At 42.4% G+C, this 27487-nt stretch overlaps 1 protein-coding gene across 2 annotated transcripts; it reads left to right on the top strand.

Moving 5' to 3' along the window:
• Positions 1-1381: 1381 nt before the first annotated feature.
• Positions 1382-27167, top strand: spen (spen family transcriptional repressor). 2 transcript variants are annotated; one of them, XM_083920105.1, is made up of 15 exons: positions 1382-1612; positions 3831-4151; positions 11540-12154; positions 14532-14689; positions 14885-15085; positions 15175-15326; positions 15454-15579; positions 15730-15843; positions 15931-16044; positions 16144-16244; positions 16370-24119; positions 24266-24610; positions 24697-24891; positions 25003-25179; positions 25306-27167. In XM_083920105.1, the coding sequence occupies exons 1-15, from the start codon at positions 1530-1532 to the stop codon at positions 25435-25437; spliced, it is 10584 nt and encodes a 3527-aa protein (XP_083776231.1). In that variant the 5' UTR covers positions 1382-1529; the 3' UTR covers positions 25438-27167. The 2 variants fall into 2 exon arrangements, with proteins under 2 accessions (XP_083776231.1, XP_083776232.1); XM_083920106.1 differs by having other exon boundaries at positions 25021-25179.
• Positions 27168-27487: the final 320 nt, after the last annotated feature.

The raw sequence follows: 27487 nt of genomic DNA on the forward strand, positions 1-27487 counted from the left end.
GCCCCATGGTGTCTGAAAAAAGCAGCCTTAATGTTTGGTAGAGGTTAGGGTTATTTCTCAGCACGTTTTACAGGAGCTCATCACATCTTCAAATTTTCTAATCATAAACATTCAGAATCGCCTTTGACAGGCAGTTTCCTGTTTCCTGAGGGCTTCAGTTTCCACTTTGTGTCAAAGTCTTTAACACAACCTTTTTTATACTGTGTAATTGGAGGGGGAGTCATATTAGAAAGCATTCAACTTTGTCTAAACCCCTGCATGTAATGTTGATTTACTGATGTAAAGTGTTAAAGGGATAGATCAGATGTTTAGAAGTGGGGTCATATGAGGTACTTATCCATAGTCAGTGTGTTAACTACAGTAGATGGTGGTCAGCTTGCTAGTTTGCGACTTAGTTCCCAACCCTTTGAAATACTGAATTCACACAATAACACAAACAAACTAACTGATAATCGATAATGAAAATAATCATTAGTTGTAGCCCTTGAGATCCATTGAACGCTTCAGTACCCTGTCATTCCTGTACACTAATCTTGTTTTTTTTTAGGTGTGAACTGCTGCCCCTGTCCACAGAAGCACATTTCATAGCTTCTGTGCCCGTTCTCCTGTCTGCTTCTCCAAATTTGGGGTTTGCCGACAGCCACCCACTGTAAGTAACACACAGACTATGGAGAAGTACCTCATACAACCACACTTCAAAACATCAGAAGTATCCCTTTAAGATACATCCTGGAGGCAAATAAAGCATTTAATGGTGCCTATTATAAGTCCTTCGAACCATTTTTTCCACACAGTGTGTTGCGTTCAGGTTCACAGGAGGCTGAACTCCATCCAGCACCAATATATCCACGTATTAATAATATGAAGTCAGTGATAAATGATTGATAAATGATCTATCAGCCTAGATGGAACACTTGGTGAATGTGGGGTGGTGGTGTTTCTGTGCATTGATAAAAACATAAAAATAATAATAATAATAGTAAGAAAACATGGTAAAACGATCAGACTCTGCAGAATGGGTCTCACCACTCCAACCAGCACTGATGGGATCCTGCTGCTGCGAGTCAAAGCCTCTCAGATGTCAAAGCACCTTCATTCAACCAGGGGTTTTCTCGCGCATGCGCAGGGGCGGAGGACGATCTCATCGGGGAGAAAAAAAGAAGTTCACACACAAAGCCACGCCTGCGCGGTGCGCCGCTCATTACGAGCGAAGTTGCTGCATCTTTTTAGGAAGCTACATGCTTTCTTTCGACACCCAAAGGTCGCATGGTGTCAGGGACGCGCCTAGTCACGGGAACAGTCCGGAGCGCGTTCATGAGGTGCAAGATCGCGCTTTAACAGTGGAAGAGTATCAAACAGCGTGCGGGGATCCAACCTAATGCTTTACATCGGGTCACAACGACCAGTCAATGATCTGCGCCGAGGTTTTCGCTCTTGTCCGGCGTTTATTCTGCAAAGCTTTCCCATTTTGCACGAGAGGAAACTGACATAGAAACTCATCTGTATGATCGGGCAGCAGCAGACACAGTATGGTCCGGGAAACCAGACATCTATGGGTGGGAAATTTACCCGAAAATGTGCGAGAAGAGAAAATCATTGAGCACTTCAAGCGGTGAGTAGAAACGCTAATGAGCAATGTGTGTGTGTGTGTGTGTGTGTGTTTTGTAAGGTAACGACGAGTGCACGGCCAGCATCTCTCTGTTGTGTCACATTTTAGTGAAGTCGGGATGAAGCAGGAGGTTCCCCCGTAGCAAAGTCCCATTTGGCATCTGCGCTGTCAGTTCTCCATAAACACTGCTGCTTTTCCCCCAGCCAGCAGACGCACGCTTTTGACCATTTTGACACGGTCACCAACTTGTGCTTACATGCCGCGCGGTTGTTCATTCACACCAGGTAACCATCCGACTTTAAGAAGCCTATATTTGCACCTGGCTAACGTGAAGCAGACACACTGTGACACTACAATGTCGGTGTAAACAAACTTCTGCTACCCGCGAGCAGCCACGCACAGCCTTGCATCTCTAGTGTTGAAGTCTCTGCGAGCGGATCGTGGCCAGCGTGTGCACAAAGTGTGGTTATTAGCACACGGCGTATCCGCGAGAGTGCGGTGCAGCTGTTGCACCTAAATGTTACACAAGTCAGAGGAAGCTAAAAGGTGACGCGACATCCACGCTGCAACGCCGGAGCAAACGGTGGGACTGAACGGGGAGCTCTCTCCGCGTTCACTGATACGCAACACACACTGTGGTCTCCACTTGTGTTTGACTGTGGTCACCGTGGGTCTCTCTGCACAGCCTGCAGCGGGATCTGATTTCAGGAGAATCAGACAACATGTCGATATTTTAATTCCCATATTCTGAGCGAGCTCCACGGTGCTTTTTTTTGTTTTTGTTCCCCCGTGCTCCTTGAGCTTTTAGCCCTTTGTTGTCTTCCCTAGGCTAAGAAAAAAATGTAAATATGATTGTGTTTTTGTGTGTGTGTGTGTGTGTCTGTCTGCGTGCTCTCGTCGCTCTCCTCGGCTGTCAAGGAAATAGCAGCCCGCCTCTCCGTCCATATGCGCTGGGGACAGACTGGTGGAAAACATCAGTCCAGCTATATGAGCTGCTCTAACCGCGTAGGCGTCGCCGTATCAACATAAATCACATGTCTGCTTAATAAAACTGTAACCGAGAGGTTTGTCCCACAGCGTAAAATACACGAACTGATGATAATGAGTTCCCCTTTTGCGCTCTTTTGGTCTTATTATTAAAGGCAGACGGATGCGAGTGAGTGAACTACAAATAGGGTTCGGATCTGACTCCTGCAGCCTGCACAACGCACTTCCCTACCTTTTATTACATTTGTATTGTACAAGAGCCCGAGCTGTGATGTGTTATGTTTGGGGGATGGTGTCTGGCTGCATGGTATTGCAATACATAGCGGGTGGGGAAACGGAGAGTTGTATTTATTTTTTTTGTAAGCGTGCAGCCTCGGCCGCAGTTAAGCCAGAGGTAGCGGAGACTGCAGGTGCATGACAGCCCCCGATGTGTGATAGAAGTCACTAAAGATGGGGGACGGCAGAATGAGTAAGCAGTGTGAACAGATTTTCTAAAATGGCGTCGGAGGCTGTTCAATGTTGGGAACTGGCATGCCAATAAATTTATGGGCACCCTACTGTCTCTGTCGGACAGCGCACAGAGATGAGAGCGGGCTCTAACCACACCAGGCTCGTGCAGCAGCTCCATCAGTCAATTCAGTCATCACTTAACGGGGAATTTTATTTACACACTTTCATTTACATCTATACAACCCCCATTATACCTGGAGCAGTTATTTTTTTTAAGTGAAAAACAATGTTTTAATAATAATAATAATAAATAAAATCGCACCAAGGTGCTTTGCTGATAGTGACACAGAAGAAGCCAAGCCAATCAGGAAACGTCACGTCTGTGTGTCTGCTGCCCAAACCTCCTCTGTGTGCTTTTCTGCAGCTGTAATCCCCCCGGACAACATGCTAATGTTAGACAATAATATATGCTTTTATTAACATGCAATGTGCCGAGATTCAGCAGTTGCTGGGTTACTGTTGCCTTGTAAGAAAGTAGAATGGCAAAGCCACCTCACCCCCGAACCCTTTCTCACACATTAACATATACTGATCTGATTAAATTCAGCAGTATGGTATTTAAAACAAATAATAATAATAAATAAATTAGGTGTCATGATTTGGGATACTGCATAATTTTTGCTCTAAGAATTCAAAACACAGGGTTTGTAAATTCACGATGAAACATGATTGCAGTGGAAAACCCCGGTGATCACCTTTTGTGTCTCCATTGTTTCCTCCTCAGATATGGACGTGTGGAGAGTGTCAAGGTCCTGCCCAAGCGGGGTTCAGAGGGTGGAGTCGCAGCCTTTGTGGATTTTGTGGACATTAAAAGTGCTCAGAAGGCTCACAATGCTATCAACAAGATGGGGGACAGAGACCTGCGCACTGATTACAATGAACCAGGCACGATTCCTAGTGCCGCGAGGGGGCTGGACGATAGTCTGTCCTTAGGCTCTCGTGGCCGGGATGTATCAGGGTTCACAAGGGCGGCAGGGGGGACCGTGTATGGGCCCCCCACGTCGCTCCACAGCAGAGAGGGACGCTATGAACGCAGACTAGACGGGTAAGTTGACAAAGTTTCTCTGAAGGCAGGGGGAATATACACCTTACCTCCAAGCATCTTCCCACCATCTATTCATTTACTTGTTTGGGGGAGTGGGGGATAAAAAGAGGGGTCAGTCTTATAGAGATCTCCTCTACAGCGCTCCTGGAATCACATGTGCAGGTAGACACAGAAATATTCCACAAGTGAGAGCATGTTTGTGTATCTATTACTTAAACGAATAGTCAATAGTTACATCTGTTGGGGATTCTCTTTAAACATGTCTGTGAGGTGGATGTATCATTTGTGGAAAATACGGGGCAAAGATTGGATATCGTAAAAATTTCCCAGGATTATTGGAGATTGCTGGAGAGAGAGAGGGAGGGGGAGAGAAAGAGAGAGAGAAAAAGAGAGAGTGGTCCAGCGCCATCCCTGGGATTCCCCTAATCTGGAGTTACGCGCCCTGCTCGGTGGATTAATGTCACCCTTGTTCCTCATGTAACAAAACAACACATTATATGTATCAGGCACCAATTGTTTGGATTAGTCTAATTTGGTTTCCATTAACCGCGCACACCTCGCGGAGGTGTCCGCTTCTCTCTCGGGCTGGAGCCACGTGGATAACCTGCACAGGATATTTACTCCTCTCCGATTGGATTAACACTGTCCAAGGATATGCTATCACGCTAAAGGTATGGGTTGCTTTCTTGGTTCTTTTGGTTCTTTTTTGTTGTTTTTATTTGGGATTATATCTAAAAAATCAGGGCATTACAGTTTGAGTGCTGGGAGACCTCTACTGGTGATCCAACTCAGTAGAGACAACACAAACAAGTGAGCAAATGACTGTTTCTTTTTTTCCCTGCCTTATTTTTGTGGAGATTATTTTTTTTTTACTGAGACTCGCAGATGCAATGAGGACCAACACAGACTCTGTTTGGATCGTACAATTCAAAGAAGAATGCTGTATATTGAGACTGTTGGAGATGCTGCAATTTCCCAGCTCGGGATCAATAAAGTATTTCTATTCTAGTCCGTTCTATAACCTGCCTCACGTCTGTGGATTAACGGCTCCTTTCCTGAACGTGGAACTATATTTTATCCTTGGATACAATCACATACAGCCTCACAGTTGCACCCATGAACTGCATTTCCCATTGACTCGACATCAGTTTGGACTCTTCTGCTTGGAAAAGAGATCAGACGACAGACATGAACGTCCACAAGCTTCAAAACTGAAGGTTCTCCACCCTGGGGATGAACACAGCTATGATCAAGAATCTGGATTACCATTAAGAGACACGTTCTTTATCCTTCATCCGCCACATTTCCTTCGCCAAAGGAATTTGACCACTTTACTGCTGACCTGGAACTTCCCAAACTGAAGATGGAAGACTTCATTTTGCCAGTATCTCTGCTGTGGGATCTGTGGTGCACCATTCGCTGAAGACGGACTCCTGGATATCATTATTTTACTGGACTCAAGTGCAACACTGATTTGTTTTTTGGATGGATATATGGACTCAAATCTTCCAGCATACGAAACACCCTGAACTGGATCCGTACGAGTTTTCGCCATTTTAACTAAAATGACACTCCTCGTAGTACGTGAGGTTTCCCCGCCCTGAAGACGAGGATTACATTTTCTAACGTGAACAATTTTTGCTTCAGTTTTTTTCCCCCTCTCCACTCAACATTTTTGCCCGGTTTTTCTGCTCACAAAGTTCTATCTCCCTAGATTGTATTTGGAATTATAGGTCAAGTTACCACTCTCTCAAAAGGTTGGTATGTCCTGCCCTGTGTATTTTAGCTGTCCTCTCTAACCCCCTAGTTTGAACCCCTGTCTCTCTCCATTTTCCCCACTAACTGACGTAGCTGGTGCATAGACTGCTGTCACTGCCTGTGTGTGTATATGCAGAAATCTGAACCTTACCTCTTATTGTTTTCCTTTCTCGTCCTCTCACCTGACCCTACCTTCAGCTCCTGCCCCCCCCCCCCCCCCCCGCCCTCTGTATGATCAATAGATCAATATTTTAGTTATTCATGACAAGTCATCAAAGTAAAAATGTCATTTACAGCAATGTCTTAGAATAACATGACGTCTGGGCTGTGAAGTCTTATAAAGACTTGTCACATACTCATATATATATATATAATATAACTACAACGATTAGACGATTAATCGTCAACTGTTATGATAATAGTTTAATCGTTTTGAGTCATTTTTTAAGGGATAAAGTAAAAATTCTCTGACTCTAGCTTCTTAAATATGAATATTTTCTGTTTTCTTTCCTTCTTTATGACTAACTAGATTGCTCTTTTGAGTTGTGGACAAAACAAAACACTTGAGGATGTCATCCTGCGCTTTGGGAAACACTGATCAACATTTTTCACCATTTTCTGACATTTGGAGACCAAACAACTAATCGATTAATTAAGAAAACGATCAGCAGATAAATTGATAATGAAAATAATCGTTAGTTGCAGCCCTAATTTACAGTATGTGCAGTGAAAAGTAGGGGTGGCAAACAACAATATTAGTATTTAGGAGTAAAAAAAAAAATATATATATATATATTCATGCATGTTTATAAATGGAAGAAAATAATGCTTAACGTAACATCTTTGCTCCTAATTTACCTTTGTCAAGGTCAGTTTGTGTCTTTCATAAGGCAGAAACACCAAACATTTGCCCTTGTATATAATCAAAATGAAATATCTTGAGGTTTGGACGGTTGGTCGGTCAAAACAACATCTTAGGCTCTGGGAAAACATGGCGACAACGCATTTTATAGAGTACGTGATTGATTGATTAATTAAAAATGGCAATCGGCATGTTCATCAATAATGAAAGTGATCAGTATCTTTTGTTCCTGCAGCAGCTGCAGCTTTAAAATGCCCGCAGCCTCCTTTTTATGGGACAAGAGAAGAATATAATTACTCTATAACCTGTAACCAGGTGCAGATTCAAAACCCGATTCTTACGCTCCTGAGAAATAAGACGTGTTTAAGACGATTTTGCAGCATTTCACCCTCATTAAAGAGTTGACGGGAAATACGAAGGTAGAACGTCCCCGGCTGGATTTAAATGTCTCCACGGAGAGTCGGCCGATAAAACAATAATTACTGTGAGGTGGAAGAAAATTCCAAACGGTCAGAGATTTTTCTCTCCCATTTTATGCCTTTTTAATTTATGATTGAACTGGGCGGTTGTCGGCAACGTTGCAGATCAATAAAAGGGCTGATTCGAGTCAGTGCTGTGTCAGTTTGATGGATTACCTTCATTTGTATTTCATTCACTGGATTAACCAAAAACAGATATTCCAATCTGGTTATTTTATTATAAACCGTTTCAATTAAGTTCCCAGACAATATACTATATCACAATATATATCCATATTATGACATAAAGTGGCAGAAGCCAACTGGAGCTCTGTGGTTTGTGCTTTAGTCTGCAGAGCGCTCCACAGCTGCACACTGTAACTGCTGGTTTGCACGAAGAATATTTCAAAATAAAGTAATTGTAATTAATAGATTTGGATATTTTGAATGAAACTGATCGCATGCATTGCTTCCACATGACTGAGCATGCTGCTGGAATGCTACCTTATAATTATGCTGTTCACGTAATCCCAAAACAGTTGATGTGCTTAGCATGCACCAGAGCAGACTAATATTCAAACACCGATGGAAAATTCTGCCAAAAAGATCTAACTGAATTATTTTTAAGCTCCATGAATAATGCAGAACCTGTTTTGTGTAAAGTGAAATTGAAGGCTATCTATTGAGCAGTGGGTCTGCGCCACCAAATTAGCATTTTCGAGAGCATCTAGGGGTCAAGGTAATCCATCAATTTCACAGCAGACGTCGTTATACCTTAGATGTTATTCATGAATCTAGAACACAGATGATTAAATCAAATAAGCCGAAACAGAATTTGCCTCTGACCCGCTGTACTTTATGTATAGCGCAGTGAAATACAGACACAGCGCTAGTCACCTAAACCAATTTATCCTCAACATCCAGGAGACGATGTGCATCTTCCCATGCAGTCTTTTGTTCTTGAGCCCCACGAACAAAAGCCTTTGTTGGTTTGAAAGACTTCCATTTATGAGCTAATGAATGGAAGTTGTTGCTGTCTATAGGTTTCATTTATGTCAAATGTTTTGCACAGATTGATATTTCCACATCACACAGCATCCACATCAAATATCAAATAATTACACAGTGACTAGCCCGTAAATCCAGCCAGTAATTTGTCGTGGACTTGTTTTTAGATTTTTGCTAAGTCAAAAAAAGAACAAGAACAAATCATATATCCTGAAAGGATAAAATAAAAAAATTTGGTTGGTGAAAGGGTTAAAGGGTTTATGAAAGGGTTAATCTCAGAGGATGAGAGCAGTCTATCAAAGTGTGAATATGAGAAATACACTTTCTTTGTCAGTTGTAAAGGTCAGGCCAGGCATTTTAAGAAACTCATCTTATGGATCATTTACTAAAACGCCTTTCAGAACATCACAGAGCATCAGATCAGTGACGCGGAGGGAAACGCTTTAGCCACATTTCTCCTGCGCGCCCCGTGCGTAGCTCCGTATCTATGGAAATCCACACACGGTACTTGGGTTTGGAGAGGCACAGAAAGAGATGCATACAATTTACTATTGTTCAATATCCTACATCAACCAAAACAATTAATAGCAGAAGAAAGTAAAAAAATCATCAAACTAAAAACAAAAGGAAGCCTATAAAATGTAGCGATGAACGATGTATTTCCATATGTTTGCTTGAGATTCAAAACACACACACGTGCACACATTTTCACTGTTATTAAGAAAATACTGCCGACTCCTTTTCAATAAGAAACGGTTTCAGATGTTTCTCCGTGCTTCATCTGTGATTTACTGTTCTTTGTTGGCGTAGACGGTTTAGCAGCATGCAACCCAGCAAGACACATTTGTACAACTCGTCTCTGATGGTCCGACTCAATCAAAGATCCAAAAGATTTGGATTCCTCATTATGAGTTATCAGCCAGGACGATTTGTAAATCCCTTCTAGGGAATTTGTTACATTGCCTATTTTTTCACACTTGATATGATACGATTAATTTCAGCCTGGAAAGAGACGGATTGTTTTGTTGAAAGTTCTAGTGATGTGATACTTTCTTTCTTAGGTGAAAGTGGACATTGGCAGGAAATACTGAAATTCTATGCGTAGGTATTGAGGGTCTTGAAAGGCGGCCGTGATTCAAACCATCTAAATTGCAGTTCGGTGATATTATTATATATTACTTGTTTGGTCTATAAGATGTCAGGAAATAGTAATAAATGTCCAAGGTGACATCTTTAAACGTCTTGTTTTGTCCATAGAAAATAAGTCACCTATGATATAAAACAGAGATAAAAAGAAATCTACAGATCAGAGAGGCTGAAAACAGCATTTTCTGTCATTTCTGCGTGATAAATAACTTTGACGATTCTGAAAATAGTTGGCGATGATTATTTTCCCCTTAATTTTCTTTGCAGCTCAACACTGGTTCAACAACATGCTTTGCACGTTGTTTTTTTATCAGCCGTATTAACATAATTTCTGGTTTGAACACTCTATTACCTTTTTGCACATGGAAAGCTTTGGTTTCTATGATGATTTAGTCATAGTGATATTAGTGATTTATTAATTTAATTCTTAGAAACAAGTCACGGAGCAAAAACATGACATCTGAAATGGCATATTTGCGGGATTGGAAGTCATTTTTTGAAATGGTTCATGTACATATGTATACAATCGCAAAAATGACATGTGACAGCAGAGTCACAGGTATAAAGGGTAAAATACTTTTAAAAATATATATTATTTTAACATTACAGCAAAGATTTTTACCATTTCAGCAACTGAAGTTTGTTTACATCAGTCTTTCCCAAAGTTAGGGTCTGAACCCAGAATGGGTCGAGGACCAATTGGCACAGTAAAACACATTATAATGCTATGATATGGGAATTAATTTCCTACAAATAGAAAAAGAATATTGTTTTTGCTCAGATGGTCTATTCAGCTCAGATGCAGTGTGCAAAGCTGTCTAATGACCCTTTCTCTCTCTTGTTGTGAACCTTGACCTGAGATGGTGTTCACGCTGTCTGGCTGAGGTTACGTTGAGTGTGACTGTGGTTCCCTCACTCTCAATCCTTGTGTTCTTTATCAGTAGTTCATAAATGTAGATGCAATGTATGATGTAACTTTGGGTCCCCGGGGATACACCAAATTTGTCTTTTGGGTCTTGAGCTGAAAACGTTTAAGTCTTATTATTTATTTCCATCCTCTTGTTTGAAGTGGACAAAGAATCAAACTCTGAATTAAAGAGCCAGTTCAGCGAGGGTTTGTAAGTGTTGTTATATTGAACCATATTCCGCCCTGTGTTCGAACATCACGGCTAATTTGCTGATTATAATTTGATCTGAATTCAAACAGTGGTAATTGCTGTCCTGTCCCGCTCATTAGGGAGCGTCGGGTAATATGACCGCTGTAATGACACAGCAGTCGTATTACCAAATTAAATTCTGATTGCTTTATTCAGAACGAGGATGTTCGGCTCTGAGCAGAATGTCCTTATTAGCACCGTTTCTAGTGTACGTCTTCATAAAAGACCTTTTTCAGGAGAACAAGTCGTGTCAACTTGTGAAACGTTATAAACAAAAGGCTCATCATTAGTCACCTCCAAAATCTTTCTACAAAGCCTTTCACATAAACGATAACACACCTCAAAAAGTGGCTTTTGTCATAGTTAGAAGATCAGAATGACTTGACAATCTATAAAGGCGTAAGTCTCTCAAGTAATCCCTTTTTCTTATTAGAAGTCTGTTATATCCTGCAGTTCTACTTTGAAATAAGCTGTAGAGTTCTCTTCTATTAAATACTGACTGCATGCCTTTTGCTAAAAACCTCTTTTGGTTGTCCTCTGCTGACTGTATTTTCAATACTTTACACTTTACAGTTCAAGTTCTGTGGCTGTTCGATGCTTGAACTGAGAAACTATTGAATGCTAACACAGCTGCATTCAAAGGAAATCAGTTTAAACACCTCCGAGCAGATGCATGAAAGAGAATTACCTAACAACATCTTTGTTGTACAAAAAGATCATTGGAATGATGGTACAAGGATCTGATACATTTCATCTCCACGTCATAAACAGAAATGTTCCGCTGTCTCAACCAGTTTATCACTTAAATCCCTGTGTAGTTCAGTCTGTAGGCTGGAACATAATTGTCTCTACCTTTCTCCAAACACTTTACTGCCCTGTCTTCCCATGTGTCCAATTAAGAAAAACCCACCAGACACACCTGATATTCCAATGTCTGATGCTGGCACCTTTCTTGAATGTTACTGTAACGTTGTGTTTTTCTCTCTTCCTGTTTGTTAGGACGGCTGAAAGTCGGGATCGGGCGTACGATCACAGTGCCTATGGACACCACGAGCGTCCTGGTAGCAGTTTTGAACGCCAGCGGCACTATGAAGCAGACTATTATCGTGATGCAAGAGAGAGGACGCTAAGCACAGCTGGGAGCGGGTCTGGTACCTCCAGTGGAAGTGGTACAACGGTGTCGTCAGGAGTCAGTGGAACTATCGTTGGCGCTGTTGCTAGCAACGCAGGAACAGGTGGATCAGCAGGGGCCACTACAGGAGTAAGCGGAGGAGCTACATCCAGCGTGGTCGGCTTCTACCGCTCCCACAGCAGGAGCCCTTGTCGCTTTGAGACGCCGGAGCCTCGCTATGAGTCTCGTGCCAGGGAACCCTTTACCTTGGCCAGTGTGGTTCACAGGGACCTTTACAGGGAGGACAGGGGCCGGCGTGTGGAGCGCTCGTACCACCACAGTCGTAGCCGGTCTCCACACTCAACACATTCGCGAAACCCCTCTCCTCAGAGACTGGCGAGTCAGGCTACCCGCCCTGCCCGCTCCCACAGCGGGTCAGGCTCTCACAGCCGCTCCTCCAGTTCAGAATCAGTCAGCAGCACCAGCAGCAGCACCAGTGGCAGGTGAGTGAAGCTGTTGACATGTCTACCTTTTCTGTGCACGGCTGTTTTTTCTTAGCTGTGTGCATCCCAGGGCAGAGCACAGACTATTGTAGGAAAGAAGTCTGCACTGTGAATCCTGCTTCAAATGATTGTTTTATAGAATCCAACAGTACTAGGTTTATTGGACATAATCAGTATTCCAGCCTCTTTCCTCAGATTTACCAAAAACATGTTCATGCAGACTACTCAAGATTTTGCAAAGCGGACCGCAACATCATGTAAACAATTTCACTAGTATTCATTTTAGAACACATCACAGGCGATGTAAGTGTGGCTGAATGAACGCGTCGGCTTCTCTGGATCCAAATCTATTTCTATAAGGGAAATAAATTGAGTTTTCAAAAAATGTTCATCATTCTTATTCTTCATTATCTGTGTTTAATAACAGGCTTAATAAACATAATAATATTTCCCCAACAAACTGTATATTTATATCAGCTGTATTCAATTCTGCAACAGTCTTTAAGTCGACAAGCAAAGACTTGCTGGTGCATTTAATGTTTCTCAGCAACCCTCAGTGCAGAAGCTGCAGTTTATAGCATTAACTGATTCTGTTTCTTCAGCAGATACTTTATCATTTTTAATTCAAGGATGATCAAAATAAATAAATAAAGAACCATTATACCAAAAATATGGCCAAACACCACATTCATAGAAAGTGCTGCAATGCCAGGATTTTTTTTGTGTTTTCATTTGAACATACCTCCATGCTCCACCCAGCAGGTGACACTGATGTCATACAAGTATCTGCATGTTAGAAAAATTTTGTAAAGACACAATACATATATGGGCAATGGTGCCACCTTGAATGGTTACAAGGTCCATTATGAGGAATGTCAGCAGCACTATAATTTCTAATTCAGTAGCGTCACACAGGTTGTAAACCTGTAGACCTTTGAGGCACGTGTTTCACATGAACATTTCTACCTTGTCCATTTTTGTTCGATCATAAGTGATCAAATGACAAATCTGTTTTGTCAGTATTGTTGGCTGAGTAGAAGCCAAAGCCTGGAAATGACATTTGCTGCATGTAACTGCTGTGTTACACACTTTTTTGACTTGTTAAGATTATCCTGAATTGGTTTATTACCAATGCTTATATGTTGGCTTCAGTTGGTTCATCATACTAATTTAGCTGTTTGTTCACTGCCGAGTGTTGATACATTTGTTGATATTTATGTCCAAATGTATTGCTTTCTATAAGTTAGATTGGGTCATTGTTGAGTAGTTATTGTACAATGAATGCATATTGGACTGCATATATAACCAAAGATTGGCATAATCGCATGCAAGTCAGGTCTGCAGTTTTAAGAACATACTCCACTACATAAATTCACTTGAGCCATCTCCAGTTGTGTATCTTGTGGATAACTGCATCACCTTTGGACACAGCTCTGAACGACATGTAGCGACACATGTGGTTTGATGAGGTAGTGCGATGGGGGGTGGGGGTGGGCGACGGCTGGTATATTTTTCTCACTGCCTACCTCTGTGTATGTGTAATGGCTCCCCCCCTCCGTGAGATCCAGTTGGAACTGGAAATTTCTGGCCAGTGCTGGCTGCCTGCCCACTCCCACAGGCCAGGCTCCGTCAGCAGCACTTCCGGGAGTGTCTGAGCACAGGAGGAGAAAGTGAGAAGGAAACAAACACAAGAGGGCCTGGAAAGCAGAGACAGGCATGGGAATGGTTTGAGAAAGAAGGTGCACGCGGCAGCCATTAATTTGCCACTGACGTGCAAATCAATCTTTATACACTGATAATTACCAGATGCGCCGTCTAAATTGAGGGGAAAGCGGGTGTTTTTCTCCTCTTCAGCAGAGAGACATTGAGGTTTTTAAACCGTAGAAAGACACATTCACATCGCATTGCATGAGATTTCATGCAAATACAATAGAATAGAATAATGCATTGCTATATATATTAAATCGGAAATGTGCGCATAACATTGCCTCTTCAGTACAATATGTAAACAAATCCTTTTTCCTGCCGTGCAGATTGGACAGAGAAAATGCTGTTTTTGACATTGAAATATAGCTTTTAGCACATATGATTGTATTAGAGTCTATGAAGGATTTCTCAGAGGAAGAGCATTTAGCACTTAAAGTGTAGTACTGTAAAATGATAAATCTGTCTAAGTATACATATTATTTCATGGCAATTCATTATTTTATTGAGGTAAAAATATCACTTAGATTCTTAAGTATTACTTGGGTAGGCAAAGGCAACAACAACCAGTTACAGTAACAGAAACTAACCTTTTCATCGTACATTGATCTTGATAGTTAGAGACTGGGAAGCTTGTTACAACATCTAAGTCCATGTTCCTCTTTTGCTACAGTGATTCTAGCAGTAGTTCAAGCGATGACTCCCCGGCACGTTCAGTGCAGTCGGCTGCTGTTCCTGCACCCTCAGCACTTCCTTTATCCTCCCTTGACAAGGATGAACCACGTAAAAGCTTTGGCATCAAGGTTCAAAATCTTCCTGTGCGCTCTACAGGTTAGTTGTAAAGTGCTCCTCCGGTCTGCAAGCACAAAGAGCTTTTTTTTATTCAGAAATAGTAGTGCATTGTATTTCCTTCAAATATTGACACATTTTATGAAAGATCATTACCAAAAGTTTGGTATTTAATAACTAAATAATGTTAATTTTCAGTATACATACTAATTAAAACATTTGATTGGTTTACTTCAGATACAAGCCTGAAGGATGGTTTGTTCCATGAATTTAAGAAACATGGAAAGGTCACATCTGTACAAATCCACGGAGCTTCAGAGGATCGCTACGGGCTTGTCTTTTTCCGCCAGCAAGAGGACCAAGAGAAAGCACTCGGAGCATCAAAGGGGAAGCTTTTTTTCGGCATGCAAATTGAGGTCACAGCCTGGAGTGGCCCTGGTAAGTTCTCATCTTTAATTATACTGCAGCACAAACATGAAACAACAAAATGAACAAGGGTTCCAATGAGCATGCGCTGTATTTTTCAGAGACGGAAAGTGAGAACGAGTTTCGGCCCTTGGATGAGAGGATAGATGAGTTTCATCCAAAGGCCACAAGGACATTATTCATTGGAAACCTGGAGAAGACCACCACTTACCACGACCTGCTTAACATCTTTCAACGCTTTGGAGATATAGTGGTAGGTTAATGATGTGAAGTGGTTGGGAATCGGGCCACTTACAGTATATACAATGGTTACCATGCTGCACAGTTTAAGATGATCACGCTTACTGACGGCATATTTCTGTTTTCATTATTTTGCAAAGGATATTGACATAAAGAAGGTGAATGGAGCACCACAGTATGCCTTTCTACAGTACTGCGATATTGCCAGTGTCTGTAAGGCCATAAAGAAGATGGATGGGGAGTACCTTGGTAACAATAGACTAAAGGTGAGAATTAATTAAATTTTAAATTAGGCCTAACTATTACATTCTTGTATTTCACAACCATACTATTAGTCTTTCGGAGCAGACTTCTTTAAGTTGTTTAATGTTGGATAAAATAAATTAAATCTGACAATTTTATCCTTCCTCTTTTAGCTTGGCTTTGGAAAGAGTATGCCCACAACGTGTGTTTGGCTGGATGGATTGGCATCAAACACAACTGAGCAGTTTCTTACACGCCATTTCTGCCGCTATGGACATGTTGTAAAGGTAAGTCTGTGGGTGTTTTCCCCCTTATAGTTACCCATTGTTTACTTTCTGGCACCTTGGGACTCTATTTTCCTCTGTCTTCCGCAGGTCGTATTTGACAGAATGAAAGGAATGGCCCTTATCCTGTATAACAACATTGAATATGCACAAGCTGCTGTCAAAGACACAAAGGGGTGGAAGATAGGGGGCAGTAAAATCAAGGTAACTGAAACAAAGCTTTTCTCTGAAATGTTTTGTGTTCTTTATGTCTGACATAATGTAAAAATGGCAACTCTCTTACTCTCTTTTTTTTTTCTTCAGGTGGACTTTGCCAACCAGGAAAGTCAGATGGCTTTCTATCGCTCAATGCAGGCTTCGGGCCAGGATATTCGAGACTTTTATGACATTCTCTCTGAAAGAAGGTTTGTGTATTTTCCTTAAGGAATAATAATTTTGCCTTAATACTGTCTAATGTTACACTTGACATTACTGATATCAACATATGATGAGATTTATAGTTTGCTTTTTTGGCTTTATTTCTTGGCAGGGATGATCGACGAACTCAATATGAGTTTCAAGCCGAAAGACAATATTACGAAAATGTACGAACACCAGGAACATATACTGAAGATCCACGTCGCAAATTCCCTTCCAGAAGTCGGGAGTTCTACGCTGAATGGGACCCATATCAGGGAGATTACTATGATCCACAATACTTTGAAGACCCCCGGGAATATCGAGAATACAGGGCTGACCCTTATGAGCAGGACATTCGCAAATACAGCTATTTGCAACGGGAACGTGAAAGAGAGAGGGAGCGCTTTGAAACAGATCGTGGACGTGATCATGGGAGGAGGACTGTTGAGTGTAGCCAAAGCCCATCTCACATTGCCTCTCGTCGTCCTGCTAGCCCCACTGCATCTCCTTCACTTTCTGAAAGGATGCCAAGTGATTCAGATCGCCGAATTTGTTGCCGATCTTCGGAAAGAAGTGGTAGCTGCAGTTCAATCTCCCCACCCAGATTTGAAAAACTTGAAAAGGCCCGCACTGAAAGGTATAGCAAAACTGACAAATTGGAGGATAGAGTCTTTGAAGTTGAAAGAGGGAATTTGGTTGAAAAGGAGAAGAGGACTGGACGTAAAGATCGAGGGGACAAGGACAAAAGTGAGAAACAGAAGCTCAAGAAGCTAAAAGTTGCATCCCCTATTATCCAAGCATGCGAAATGGAACCTGAACTTGAACGCGATGTAAGCCCTGAGTCTGTCCTTCGAAGTAAAATCAGTAAAATTCCAAAGGAAGGCTCGAGCAAAGCCAGGTTAGACCTTCTGCCTTGTGTTGTGCAATTAACACGTGTTAAAGAAAAAGAAGGAAAATTGATTGGTCAATCTGTCCAGGATAAACAAACACCGAGGGGTGGGAGTAACAGTCCTAGATTGGCATCGCCTTCAGCTGACCAGAGGAGTCCTCCATTCCGCTCTGAATCATCAAAAAGTGATATATCTAAGCATGGAAAGGTGCCCAGAGAAAAGAATATGCACAGTTTAGTGGAGATTATTGACAAGGATGCTAAAATAAAATCCAAAAAACACGGAAAATCTGAAATGGTATTTGACAGCGGTATTTCTGTGAATATTGACCGTTTGGCTGCGAGGAAAAGGCGTTTTGAAGACCCTGGGAAAACTGATCGACAGAAGAGAACAAGTGAGGAGGATCTTGTTAGACCCCCACTTCATAAACTATGGAACAATGCTAAGGAGACTGATTTGGATAGGAACGTTTTGATAAAAGGGATGCATAAAAAAGAGCCCCACAAGGATATATGTGTCCGTATGGTTTCAGTTAGTAGTCCTAAAGATGGACAAGACTGTGGAAGCAACTCAGTAGGCTTTTCTCTGGAGCAGCAGTCACAGCTAGGGGAGCTGCCTGAAGATTTGACGGATCAATTGGACTCTCCCTACCTTAAAATGGATTTGGAAGGATCAAAATGTGAAAAAAGCTCCAGTCTAGATGGCAACCTTGATTTGGACGAATTAAAAGAAGAGAAACAGGTTTTGTCCGAAAATGAACATGTGAGAGGGAAGTACAGAGAATTAGAAGATGGAGATGAACACTTTGTCCACATTGACCAGAATATTTGCACAAAACAAATTGAATCAAGTCGATGGATCCGACCGCAGCTTGGTGATTCTGATAAGTTGGTCAAGTTTGAAAACCCCAAAAATGATGAGACTCCTGACTTTGAAAAGGATTATATCATGCATGATGTTCCAAAACCAATTCAGGATTTGGCCAATGACAACTTCTCCTCCAGTAAACGAAAGAAATTAGATCATTTTGACTTTGAAATAGTCACTGCAAAAAGAGAGCTCAACTCTCCAAGTTCCCAAAAGCTGAATGAGGACATTTATCGGAGTATAACATCCTCAATTGAACATGGTGACTTTTCTGCAAATGATGAAGATGAAACCGCCCATATTTCTGTGTCAGTTATTAACAAAGAAAAAACACCCTCTCCAACAACCGATGAGAATTTTTTACACACAGAGTCATTGAAAAATAGTGTGAGCCAGAGAGCCACACATTTCCATTCTTCTGACACTGAGCTTCCAAAGCTTAAGACAAACCTACTTGGTTGTGAAGAGGAGTTAATGCAGTGTTGGGATAGAAGGATAAAGTCTGATTCACTTCGAATGGAAATGACTTTCCCCAGTGATATTGCAAAATGTGAAACCATAAGCAAATGCCTTGGCCAGGATTTGGAACCTGGAGAAGTGCAGTCCGATTCAGATGATGATGGAGAAAACAAACGCATCTCTCCCAAGTCTAACAGTTCCTTGTCTTATATCCTCAGAGAACGTGATGAGAGGATGACAGACCTGGAACTTTCAGGCTCATTGGAAAAGAACAAGTTTTATTCTTTTGCATTAGATAAAACTATAACTCCTGATACTAAAGCACTCCTTGAAAGAGCCAAGACACTGTATTCCTCCAGGGAAGATAATTGGTCTTTTCTCCCCTCACGCTTTCCAACCTCCCACAGCTGTTTAGATAAGGACAAGGTAGAGCTAGCACCTCGACCTATTCCTTCTTGGTATATGAAAAAGAAAAAGATCCGTACTGACTCCATTGAAAAGCTCCATGATAAAAAGGAGGAACTTAAGCCACAGGACCAAGAGCGACAAGACCTGTTTGCCTCTCGCTTCCTGCATAGCTCAATCTTCGAACAGGATTCCCGACGTTTGCAGCATCTTGGACGAAAAGACCAAGATTTAGAAACTGCAGTTGGCAGGCCTTTTGCTAAGCCAGGTGCTATTGAGGCACAGCCTGAATCTGGAGTAGGTGACATGTCTCAAGTGCCCATAGTGCTTTTCCATAGTCGATTTTTGGAGCTTCAACAACAAAAGGACAAGGACCATCTCCTACCTGACACTGAGAATGATTCAATAGTTATGGAGATTAAAAGAGATGAAGTGCAGAATTGTGATAATGTGCTGTCTGATAAGGAATCTGAGCCATTGCTGAAGGTCGATGATAAATCAGCCAGCTCCCCAATAACCTTGTTAGTGTCACCATTTGTTCCTTCCCCAAAAGAAATGTCTTCACCTGAAAAGAGAGAAATTTTAGTTCCATCCTCAGATCAACCTGTGTCACTTGTCCAAGAAGAAAAAGTAGAGCCAGTCCTTGAGGTATCTCCATCTCATTCTGTTCCTATGGAAGACTTCAAACCAGTTGCTCCTAAACTAACCATTACCCCTCCATTCGTCCTTTTGGGACTAGAAAATCAAATGGAAACAAAAGTAGAGTTAAATGAACCCAAAGAAAAACCAGATAGTTTTGCAGTGGGACGTAGTTCTCTTGCAGAAGATAAGCCCCAAACTCCTGGTGCTTCCCTAAGTAGTTTTGAGAAAGAGACTGCAGAATTCACTAATTCTGACTGTCCAAAGATTGAAGAAAAATATGAAATCATTAAGACAGGACCTAAAATAGAATATCAGGAAGCAAAACACTTTGAGGATAGTGAGGCATGTATGCCAGAGCTCGAAGCTGAAATTAAACCACTACCAAACCGTAGACAGCCCAAGAGTAAAAGGGCGAAACAACTACCAGTATTACGTACTTCACAACCTTCCCAAATTGTTGCCACTGAGAAACCTGCAACACGAAAGAGTGAACGGATTGACAGAGAGAAACTGAAAAGGGCCTCATCTCCTCGGGCAGAAGTACCAAACGCATCAATTGAGTCCAAGTCACCAAGTCATGTATCAGATTCTGAGCAAAACCTTGAGTTGAACAATGGCAGAACACGTCGCAGGAATATAAAATCAGCCTATGCATCGCTACAAGAAGACGATCAAGCTAGCAAAGAAGTGGTTGAGTTACCCCGCTCTATGCGCAAACGTGGTGCTGATAAAGAACCAGTACAGCAAGAGGTTTCAATGCCGCCTACCAATACAAGACGAGGACGTCCACCTAAAAGAGGCCTCAAACGAGGTGAAGATGTATCACCAGTCAAACGGGATCAGCAGAAAATGATGGAAGAAGACACAGAGGGCAAAGAGACCTCCACCACTTTAGAGGTTGTGAAAGCCTCTGAAGGATGGCGTTCACCCCGGACCCAGAAAGTGCAAACACAAGTGACTTCTTCTGCTTCAGTCAACAAGAAAGGAGGCGGAATAGACAAACAGTCTGTGAGCAGTGTATTGCTAGCTGAACAAGCTGATATGGCAAGTAATGATGAGTCAGAACCTAATCCTAAAGCTGTTTCTGAACTATTTGTGAATCTATCTGGAAAGGCGGAAAACACAAGTTCACCAGTGCACAGAATGGATAAAGACTCTGATTCTGGCAGAAAGACATCTGATGGGGATATTGAAAAGGTAGACATCAGCTCCTCTGAGAGGAAACACCAGCCTGAAAAGACTGCTAAAATGAAAATACCAAGGCTGAAAAGAAATATCAAGCAGGTTACTGATGAAAAATCACACAGCTTAAAAAATCTCGAGATCCGTGTAAGTGTTGATGATGTGAAAGGTTTACTTCGCTCAGACAATATGCCCGATTCGTTTAAAGCTCACACTATTACAAAAACCAAGACGGTAGTGAAAGAGAATGAGGAAACAAAGATCATATGCTTTCCTAAAGAATCAAAAGAACTTGACGCAGAGGAACAGGAAGACACCCTATCAGAACCTGAACTTCCTTCTGATCCAGCGGCTCTCTTAGCACGGCAGATGGAACTAGAGCAGGCAGTTGAAAATATTGCCAATCTTACAGTTGAGCGACCTCCTCGGCCATATAAGGAACCACCTCCAGAGCAACCAACAGTATTGCCTCCTGTCATAGTAGAGCCAGAGGCTGAGGTTGAGGAGAAGAGAGCTAATCCTGCAAGTGAAACTGAACTTGCAGCCGCTATTGATTCCATTACAGCTGAAGAAGCTGATGCGGATGGTTTTACAGCTCCTCCTACGTACACTGCTCTTATTCCTACCCCTGATTCCTTGGCATCCCCCTCCTCCAATGAGATTATGGAGCCTGAAACTCACATGGTGATCAACAGTATTCTTGCTGCAGACTCAGATGATGGTCCTCTGACACCCAGTCCAAAGGCACTAGTGGCAGAGTCTAAGGCAGTTGAGGATACCCCCCTTCTTGAAACACCCAAGAAACCAGGTAGAGTTAGGGCCAAAACCCTGAAGAAGTCGAGAAGCCGTAAAGGTGCAGCTAATAAGAAAGGGGATATTACTGAAGAGGTTTCACATCCAGAACCCTCTCCAGTCAAGTTGCCGGAGTCTATTCCAGAAGACCCAGAAACCATCAATTCAAAAGCAGTCACTGTTACAGCTGGGGCAACTGCAGCAGCATCTGTGGTCACTGCGGTTGCAACTTGTAGGCGTGATGTTACAAGTTCTATAACTGTGGAAACGCCCAAAGAGGCAGAACAGCCTGAAGTCGAACAGCCTGTACCCAAAGAATCTGCCTTTCATTCAGGCACAAGCAACATATCCAGTAGCAAAAAGCATCCCCAAGCAGAAAAGCCATCTACCCCTACTCTTGCCTCTGCCCGTCCACAACCTGTATCCCAGTTCAATTTACCCCTTCTGCGGCCTGCAAAAATGCCACTTTCACCAGACTGGCCTCCTAGAACCGAAGAAAGTAGAATCTATGTTGCTCCTTCATGTCATGTTACAGCTGTGACCCCTTCTCCACCAGCATCAACTGCTCTTGGAACACCTTCAACAAATCCCCCAATGCCCCCTGACACCAAGGCCTCGGATATTGACCCTAGTTCCAGTACCTTAAGAAAAATCTTAATGGAACCTAAATATGTGACTGCATCAAACAGCAATTCTATACCTACCGCTATGGTGACATCTGCATTGTCGGATTCTTCACGGATGTCAGAGAATGAGAGCCCCTCTGATACAGTGGGTTCAAGACAGTTACATCATGAAGAGAGACCAACTTTACCTACGCAGCCCATACACCACAAACCCTTTCCACTGACAGAGTCCCAGCAAAACTATGGAGAGAAGATCCAGCATACAGTTATTTCTCCTGCTACCTCAGTAATAAGCAGAATCCCAATGCCTTATGATACAGAGGAAACTCCACGAATTTCCCTGAGCAACCGAAGCAGCGGCCTGTCTATACCCAAGCAAAAATTTAGAACAAACTCTAATGAGAATAATCGCTACCATGGCATGGATATAGTAGAAGATGGGACTAGAGGAAGGTCCGTTGTTGAGACCACTCCCTACAGTACAGGCTCCAGTCCTGGCCTAAGGGTGAATACATCAGAGGGTGTTGTTGTTTTGAGTTATTCAGGTCAGAAAACTGAGGGACCTCACAGGATGAGAGCCAAAATTAGCCAAATTCCTCAAGCCAGTACTGGTGATATAGAGTTTCAGCAATCTGTGTCTAAAACTTCAATAAAGCAAGACCTATTAATGACATCATCCCAGTCGTCTACCCCGAAAGTAGCCCCAGCTCCCACAGCTTATGGGCACACAGGGGTTCTCTTGACAGGCCAGTCTTATAACTCTCAACCTGTCATTTCCAGTACGAAGCACGAGAGTCTTGGGTGTGACAAATCTGATGCCCCATATCACACAGCATCCCAAGGAGGGGTTGTAAAGATGTACCAACAGCCAGTTAGTTCTCCTCAAGTCTTGATGTACAACCAAGCTGTGATACAGCAGCACCATGACCAGAGAGGGCTTGGGTCTGAACCTCTGCCGAAAAAGAAGGACATTGGCAAAGCTATTCAGCAGTCTAACCTAAGCCCAGTCATGAGTCCACACCATCCATCACTATCTGGAACCTGCATGAGCCCCAGCCCTAGCATCCCAAATGATCGGTCAGCTCTACACCTCAAGCAAGATCCCCAGTCCCCACGAACAGCTGTCCACTCCCCTTCACAATTTGTCAAAGCCTGTCCTCCAAACAGCTCTCCCAGAGGGACTTCTGTCGTTCTCAGTCATGGTATGCCACCAATGTCTACATATCATTCTAGTATGCATCACCCGCACTCAGAACAGTCCTCTGTCATAATTCAACCTCACAGTGTCACTCAAGCGATTGCTCACAAAGCCAGGATGAACACCCCACCAATGTCTGCGATAAACTACGGAAGGCGAAGTGATTCCCTGTCTTCTTCCCACCCAGGGCCTCCACAGCACTCAAACACACCACAACCTAATGTAATCCGAGATTTGGTACTGCAGTCTCATTCAAGTCCCCAGGGGTCAGCATCAGGTGTCGGTGGGGGCAGCAGTGTAAGTGAAGAAGACCCCAGACACTTTAGGCCTTCCGTGCCCCAGCGCCAATCAGATGTAATGATGATTCACGGTGATCATAGAGGGCTCCACCCAAGCATGCGCATGGACCAGTACAGAGACATGCACCAGCGCATCCTCATGCACCAGCAACTGGGAGAGCAGGCCACCGTAGAAGCAAGACAGTTGCGCACCTCAGAGACTGGGATGTCATCAAGCAACATGTCTGGTCCTTCAAAGATTCCTTTAGTGGGGAAGAGCATTGACCTCTCTGCAAAAGAATCTCTCAAACCATTAGAAGGAAAGCTGATACATCCACCCTCCAATGAAAGTAGAATCAGGGGAGTTCATGCCTCTTCTCCTGTCCTGGTGTCTTCTCACGCACATGGGGTTCAGCTGATGCATCCAGGAGGGGCAGGCTCCTTTCCAGTTTATCGGGACATGCAAGTCTTTCCATCCCAGTTTCCAGGAAATCCTTCATCGGGTCACAACCTGGCTAACCAAGGCATCACATCTTTACAGGTCACTTTTTATGCTTTTGTCATCTTTGTTGTTATTTCAGCAATTTGTTATGCATCTTGTATAGTTGTATTTTATAGATGATATTCATATATACACATGGCAAATATGCATAACTCTATTAATGTGCTATGTGTATCTTTAACCAGGTTCCTCCAGAGCCCGAGCTGGGTCACAGGGGTAAAATGCCTCAGTCACACGGGGGAGGAAGCGATTCCAAGCCTGAGAGTTCCCATCTTCGCCATGCTACCTCTACGGACCTCTCACATATTTCACGAATATCACAGGATACAGTCTCCCCCTCATACCAGTCCCCCATGACGTCCCCTATGAGTCTTACTCACAAGCCAGATCTATCCCTACAGAAAGGCCCTCCAGCCTTCCTGTCATCACCTCCGCCAGCAGTACCCCCATCGAGTTCTCTGCATCAACGGCCTGATGCAAAGCTGGAACATTCGGAAAATCGTTCTGTTGACATGGTGCAGCTTTTGACGGTAGGAAGACAGATTGACCAGCAATGTCATCATACCAAAGAGGTAAATAAATGTTTAAAAAAACATTTTCTGTGTTTGTTGTACAGAAATATCCTATTGTATGGCAAGGCCTTTTGGCATTGAAGAACGACCAGGCTGCTGTCCAGCTGCACTTTATTTCTGGCAACACCGTACTGGCCCATCGCTCCCTGCCGCCCACAGAAGGAGGTCCTCTTCTCCGTATTGTCCAGAGGATGAGGCTTGAGGCTTCCCAGTTGGACAGTGTGGCACGCAGAATGACTGTGAGTGTTTTGTTTTTCAGTTTTTCTAAGAACCAGGTTATAACGTTCTTGCAAATTCTTGGATTTTTACCAATGACCCGATTAACACTCTAATTTACATTTATGATAAAGCCTTATCATTCATGGCAGGTGGAGAACGACTACTGTTTGCTACTGGCTCTACCCTGTGGTCGAGACCAAGAAGATGTCCTTGGTCAAACCCAAGCCTTGAAAAGCGGTTTCATCACCTACCTGCAAGCCAAACAAGCAGCTGGCATTATCAACGTGCCCAACCCTGGCTCTAATCAGGTCTGTGTTCATTCAAACTTTTTGTCTTCTGCCTTTCTTTTTAAATTGTACCTGTGCTTCACAATGAAATATCATAAAGATTTGGTTCCAACTCTCACCGTATTATTTTCATCTTCTGATCCACAGCCAGCTTACGTGGTGCAGATTTTCCCACCGTGTGAATTCTCGGAGAGCCATCTTTCGCGCCTGGCCCCGGACCTTCTCAACAGCATCTCCAGCATTTCCCCACACCTCATGATTGTCATTGCCTCTGTTTAATTACCTCCATTTTTTCCTGAACGATGCCAACATCAGCCCTTTTGGACTTGTCCATTTTTTAAAACTGGAATTGCCTCATATTTATATGAGTTAGATTTTTTTTTTTTTAATTTAGCATGCACTCACCTTTTCTCCTTCACTCACCAAGTCCTTAAGTCACTCAATGACATCGAATCCAAAAACTATACCTTCACAGAGAGGATCTGAAGGGTCAAATGGGGGTTTTTGATGATCATTTCTGACTTCTCATTTCATTTTTTGCCATTTTCGGAGGTGTTGTGCATAGCCTTTTCTAATTCATAGCACCCACGAAGCTATGGATTGAGACCTTCCTATGGGATATTTTTTACCTTCATAAAAATGATTGTGATTTTTTTTTTAAAAGACAAACGACATGAGAAGTCATTGCACTATGTCAAGGAAAATATTGTGAACTCTGTACAGATTTGAGTATAAAATGATACGTGTTCTCGGGATCAGTCATGCTTGTGCAAGATAAAATGAAAATTATCAAGAATCATTTCAGCCTGATCAATCATACTGCTTTCGCTCCTTCACCATCAGCCAACTTCTACATCATTTCCGGATTCAACTCTCCATCCCGAAGTGTTCCTTGCCCCAGGAACTCGTGAGGGGACGTTTAGAGTTGTAAAAGTTTACACTCAATGCCTCAACAGGGGACTATAAAGAATATTTAATTTGTTTACTTTTGTTTGCATCTTCTTTAAGCCTAAGGGTATTGTGGACAATTGTGAAACTGTAAATACTATACATATTTAAAGACTGAAGCTACGTGGAGAGACCAAGTGAATTATTTTACGTGACAGATCATCTGATGTTTTCTTTCTTTCTTTCTTTCTTTGGGCTGGGGCAAGAAGGGGAACGGTGGGAAGGATCTGTACAGGATCCAGGAGTGATATTCATGAAAAAAATATTTTTAAAGTTGATTCTGTGCCAAAACGTCTTTTGCAAATGCTCAACACACGCGATGTATCTAAAACAAAAAAAGTGATCAGAACCTATTTTCATATGTGACTTTGTATTTTGCCACTCAGAGGGCAGACTTGATTCCTTTTTTTTTTTTTTGGTATTGGTCATCAACCCAACTCTGTTACTACAATGCTTTTTACATTACGAAGTTGTATCCTCATTTTGAAGGAACCATTGTATTGTAGGAGATGCATTTCTGTTTGTATTCCTGTTCTCCCTGATGTGGTCCTTTACTGCCCCCTGCTGACTGAAAATCATCCTTTCACCTATATAAAGGACTGAATCCTGAGGTCATTTAAGCCGTGACTTCATGACAGATGTGCTATAGCATGCTTTATTTTCAAATCTAAAATCATAAAGGCAAAGAATGTGACTTGAACTTGACATCATGCCGCTAATGGATGTGTTGATCGCCTGTCTCCATCCCTCTTCTTAACTGTCTCCTTGAGCCAAGCTGTAAATACTGATGTCCTTAATCTGTGCTCTTGTGTATTTTCCCCCTTTATAATTGTCTTTCTGCAGGGCCCTTATTTTTGTTTTGTGCAACAAAACACAGCAGTCTGACAGATAGGAGATGAGGTGTGTGTGAAACCGATGCTGAAAGTAAAACCACGCTTGTCAGTTTTGTGGTGTAAATATTTCTATGACTGCAAGCTGAATACTCTCATGGTTATGTTGAAGGCACTTATAATTTTTTATAAACAAATGAGAAGAAAATCCAGAAAAAAAACAAACTTAAAACGGTGATTAATATGAAAACTGTCTTTTGATCAATCTTCATTTTGAGTGTATTTTGCTGTTCCTCCATGAGGACATTTTAAACTGTAAAATAAATGGTTGTTTAACTTGCTTCTGAAGATCATTAAATGGTCCGTCACTCATGGTTTGTATTTTTGTGACTGAAGTTATTTTGATGCGCTGACCGGTGAAGAAAGATTTATTCAGAACTGTTGCATTGCTGTAAGGTAAAATCTGCAAACTAATCTGTAATCTCCGAGTCGTGTGCCTCTGCAACATGCTGCAATAGTTTAAATAGTGGAAATACACTGATATGTGAGCA

The sequence above is a fragment of the Echiichthys vipera genome (genome assembly GCF_963691815.1).
Source record: "Echiichthys vipera genome assembly, chromosome: 9".
Taxonomy (NCBI): domain Eukaryota; kingdom Metazoa; phylum Chordata; class Actinopteri; order Perciformes; family Trachinidae; genus Echiichthys; species Echiichthys vipera.

Excerpts from the sequence above, each read along its gene's own strand:
- spen (XM_083920105.1), top strand. The coding sequence starts at position 1,530 with ATGGTCCGGGAAACCAGACATCTATGGGTGGGAAATTTACCCGAAAAT. Across the intron at positions 24,120-24,265 it reads AAGGCATCACATCTTTACAG|GTTCCTCCAGAGCCCGAGCT; the intron begins GTCACTTTTTAT and ends ATCTTTAACCAG. Across the intron at positions 24,611-24,696 it reads ACATGGTGCAGCTTTTGACG|AAATATCCTATTGTATGGCA; the intron begins GTAGGAAGACAG and ends TTTGTTGTACAG.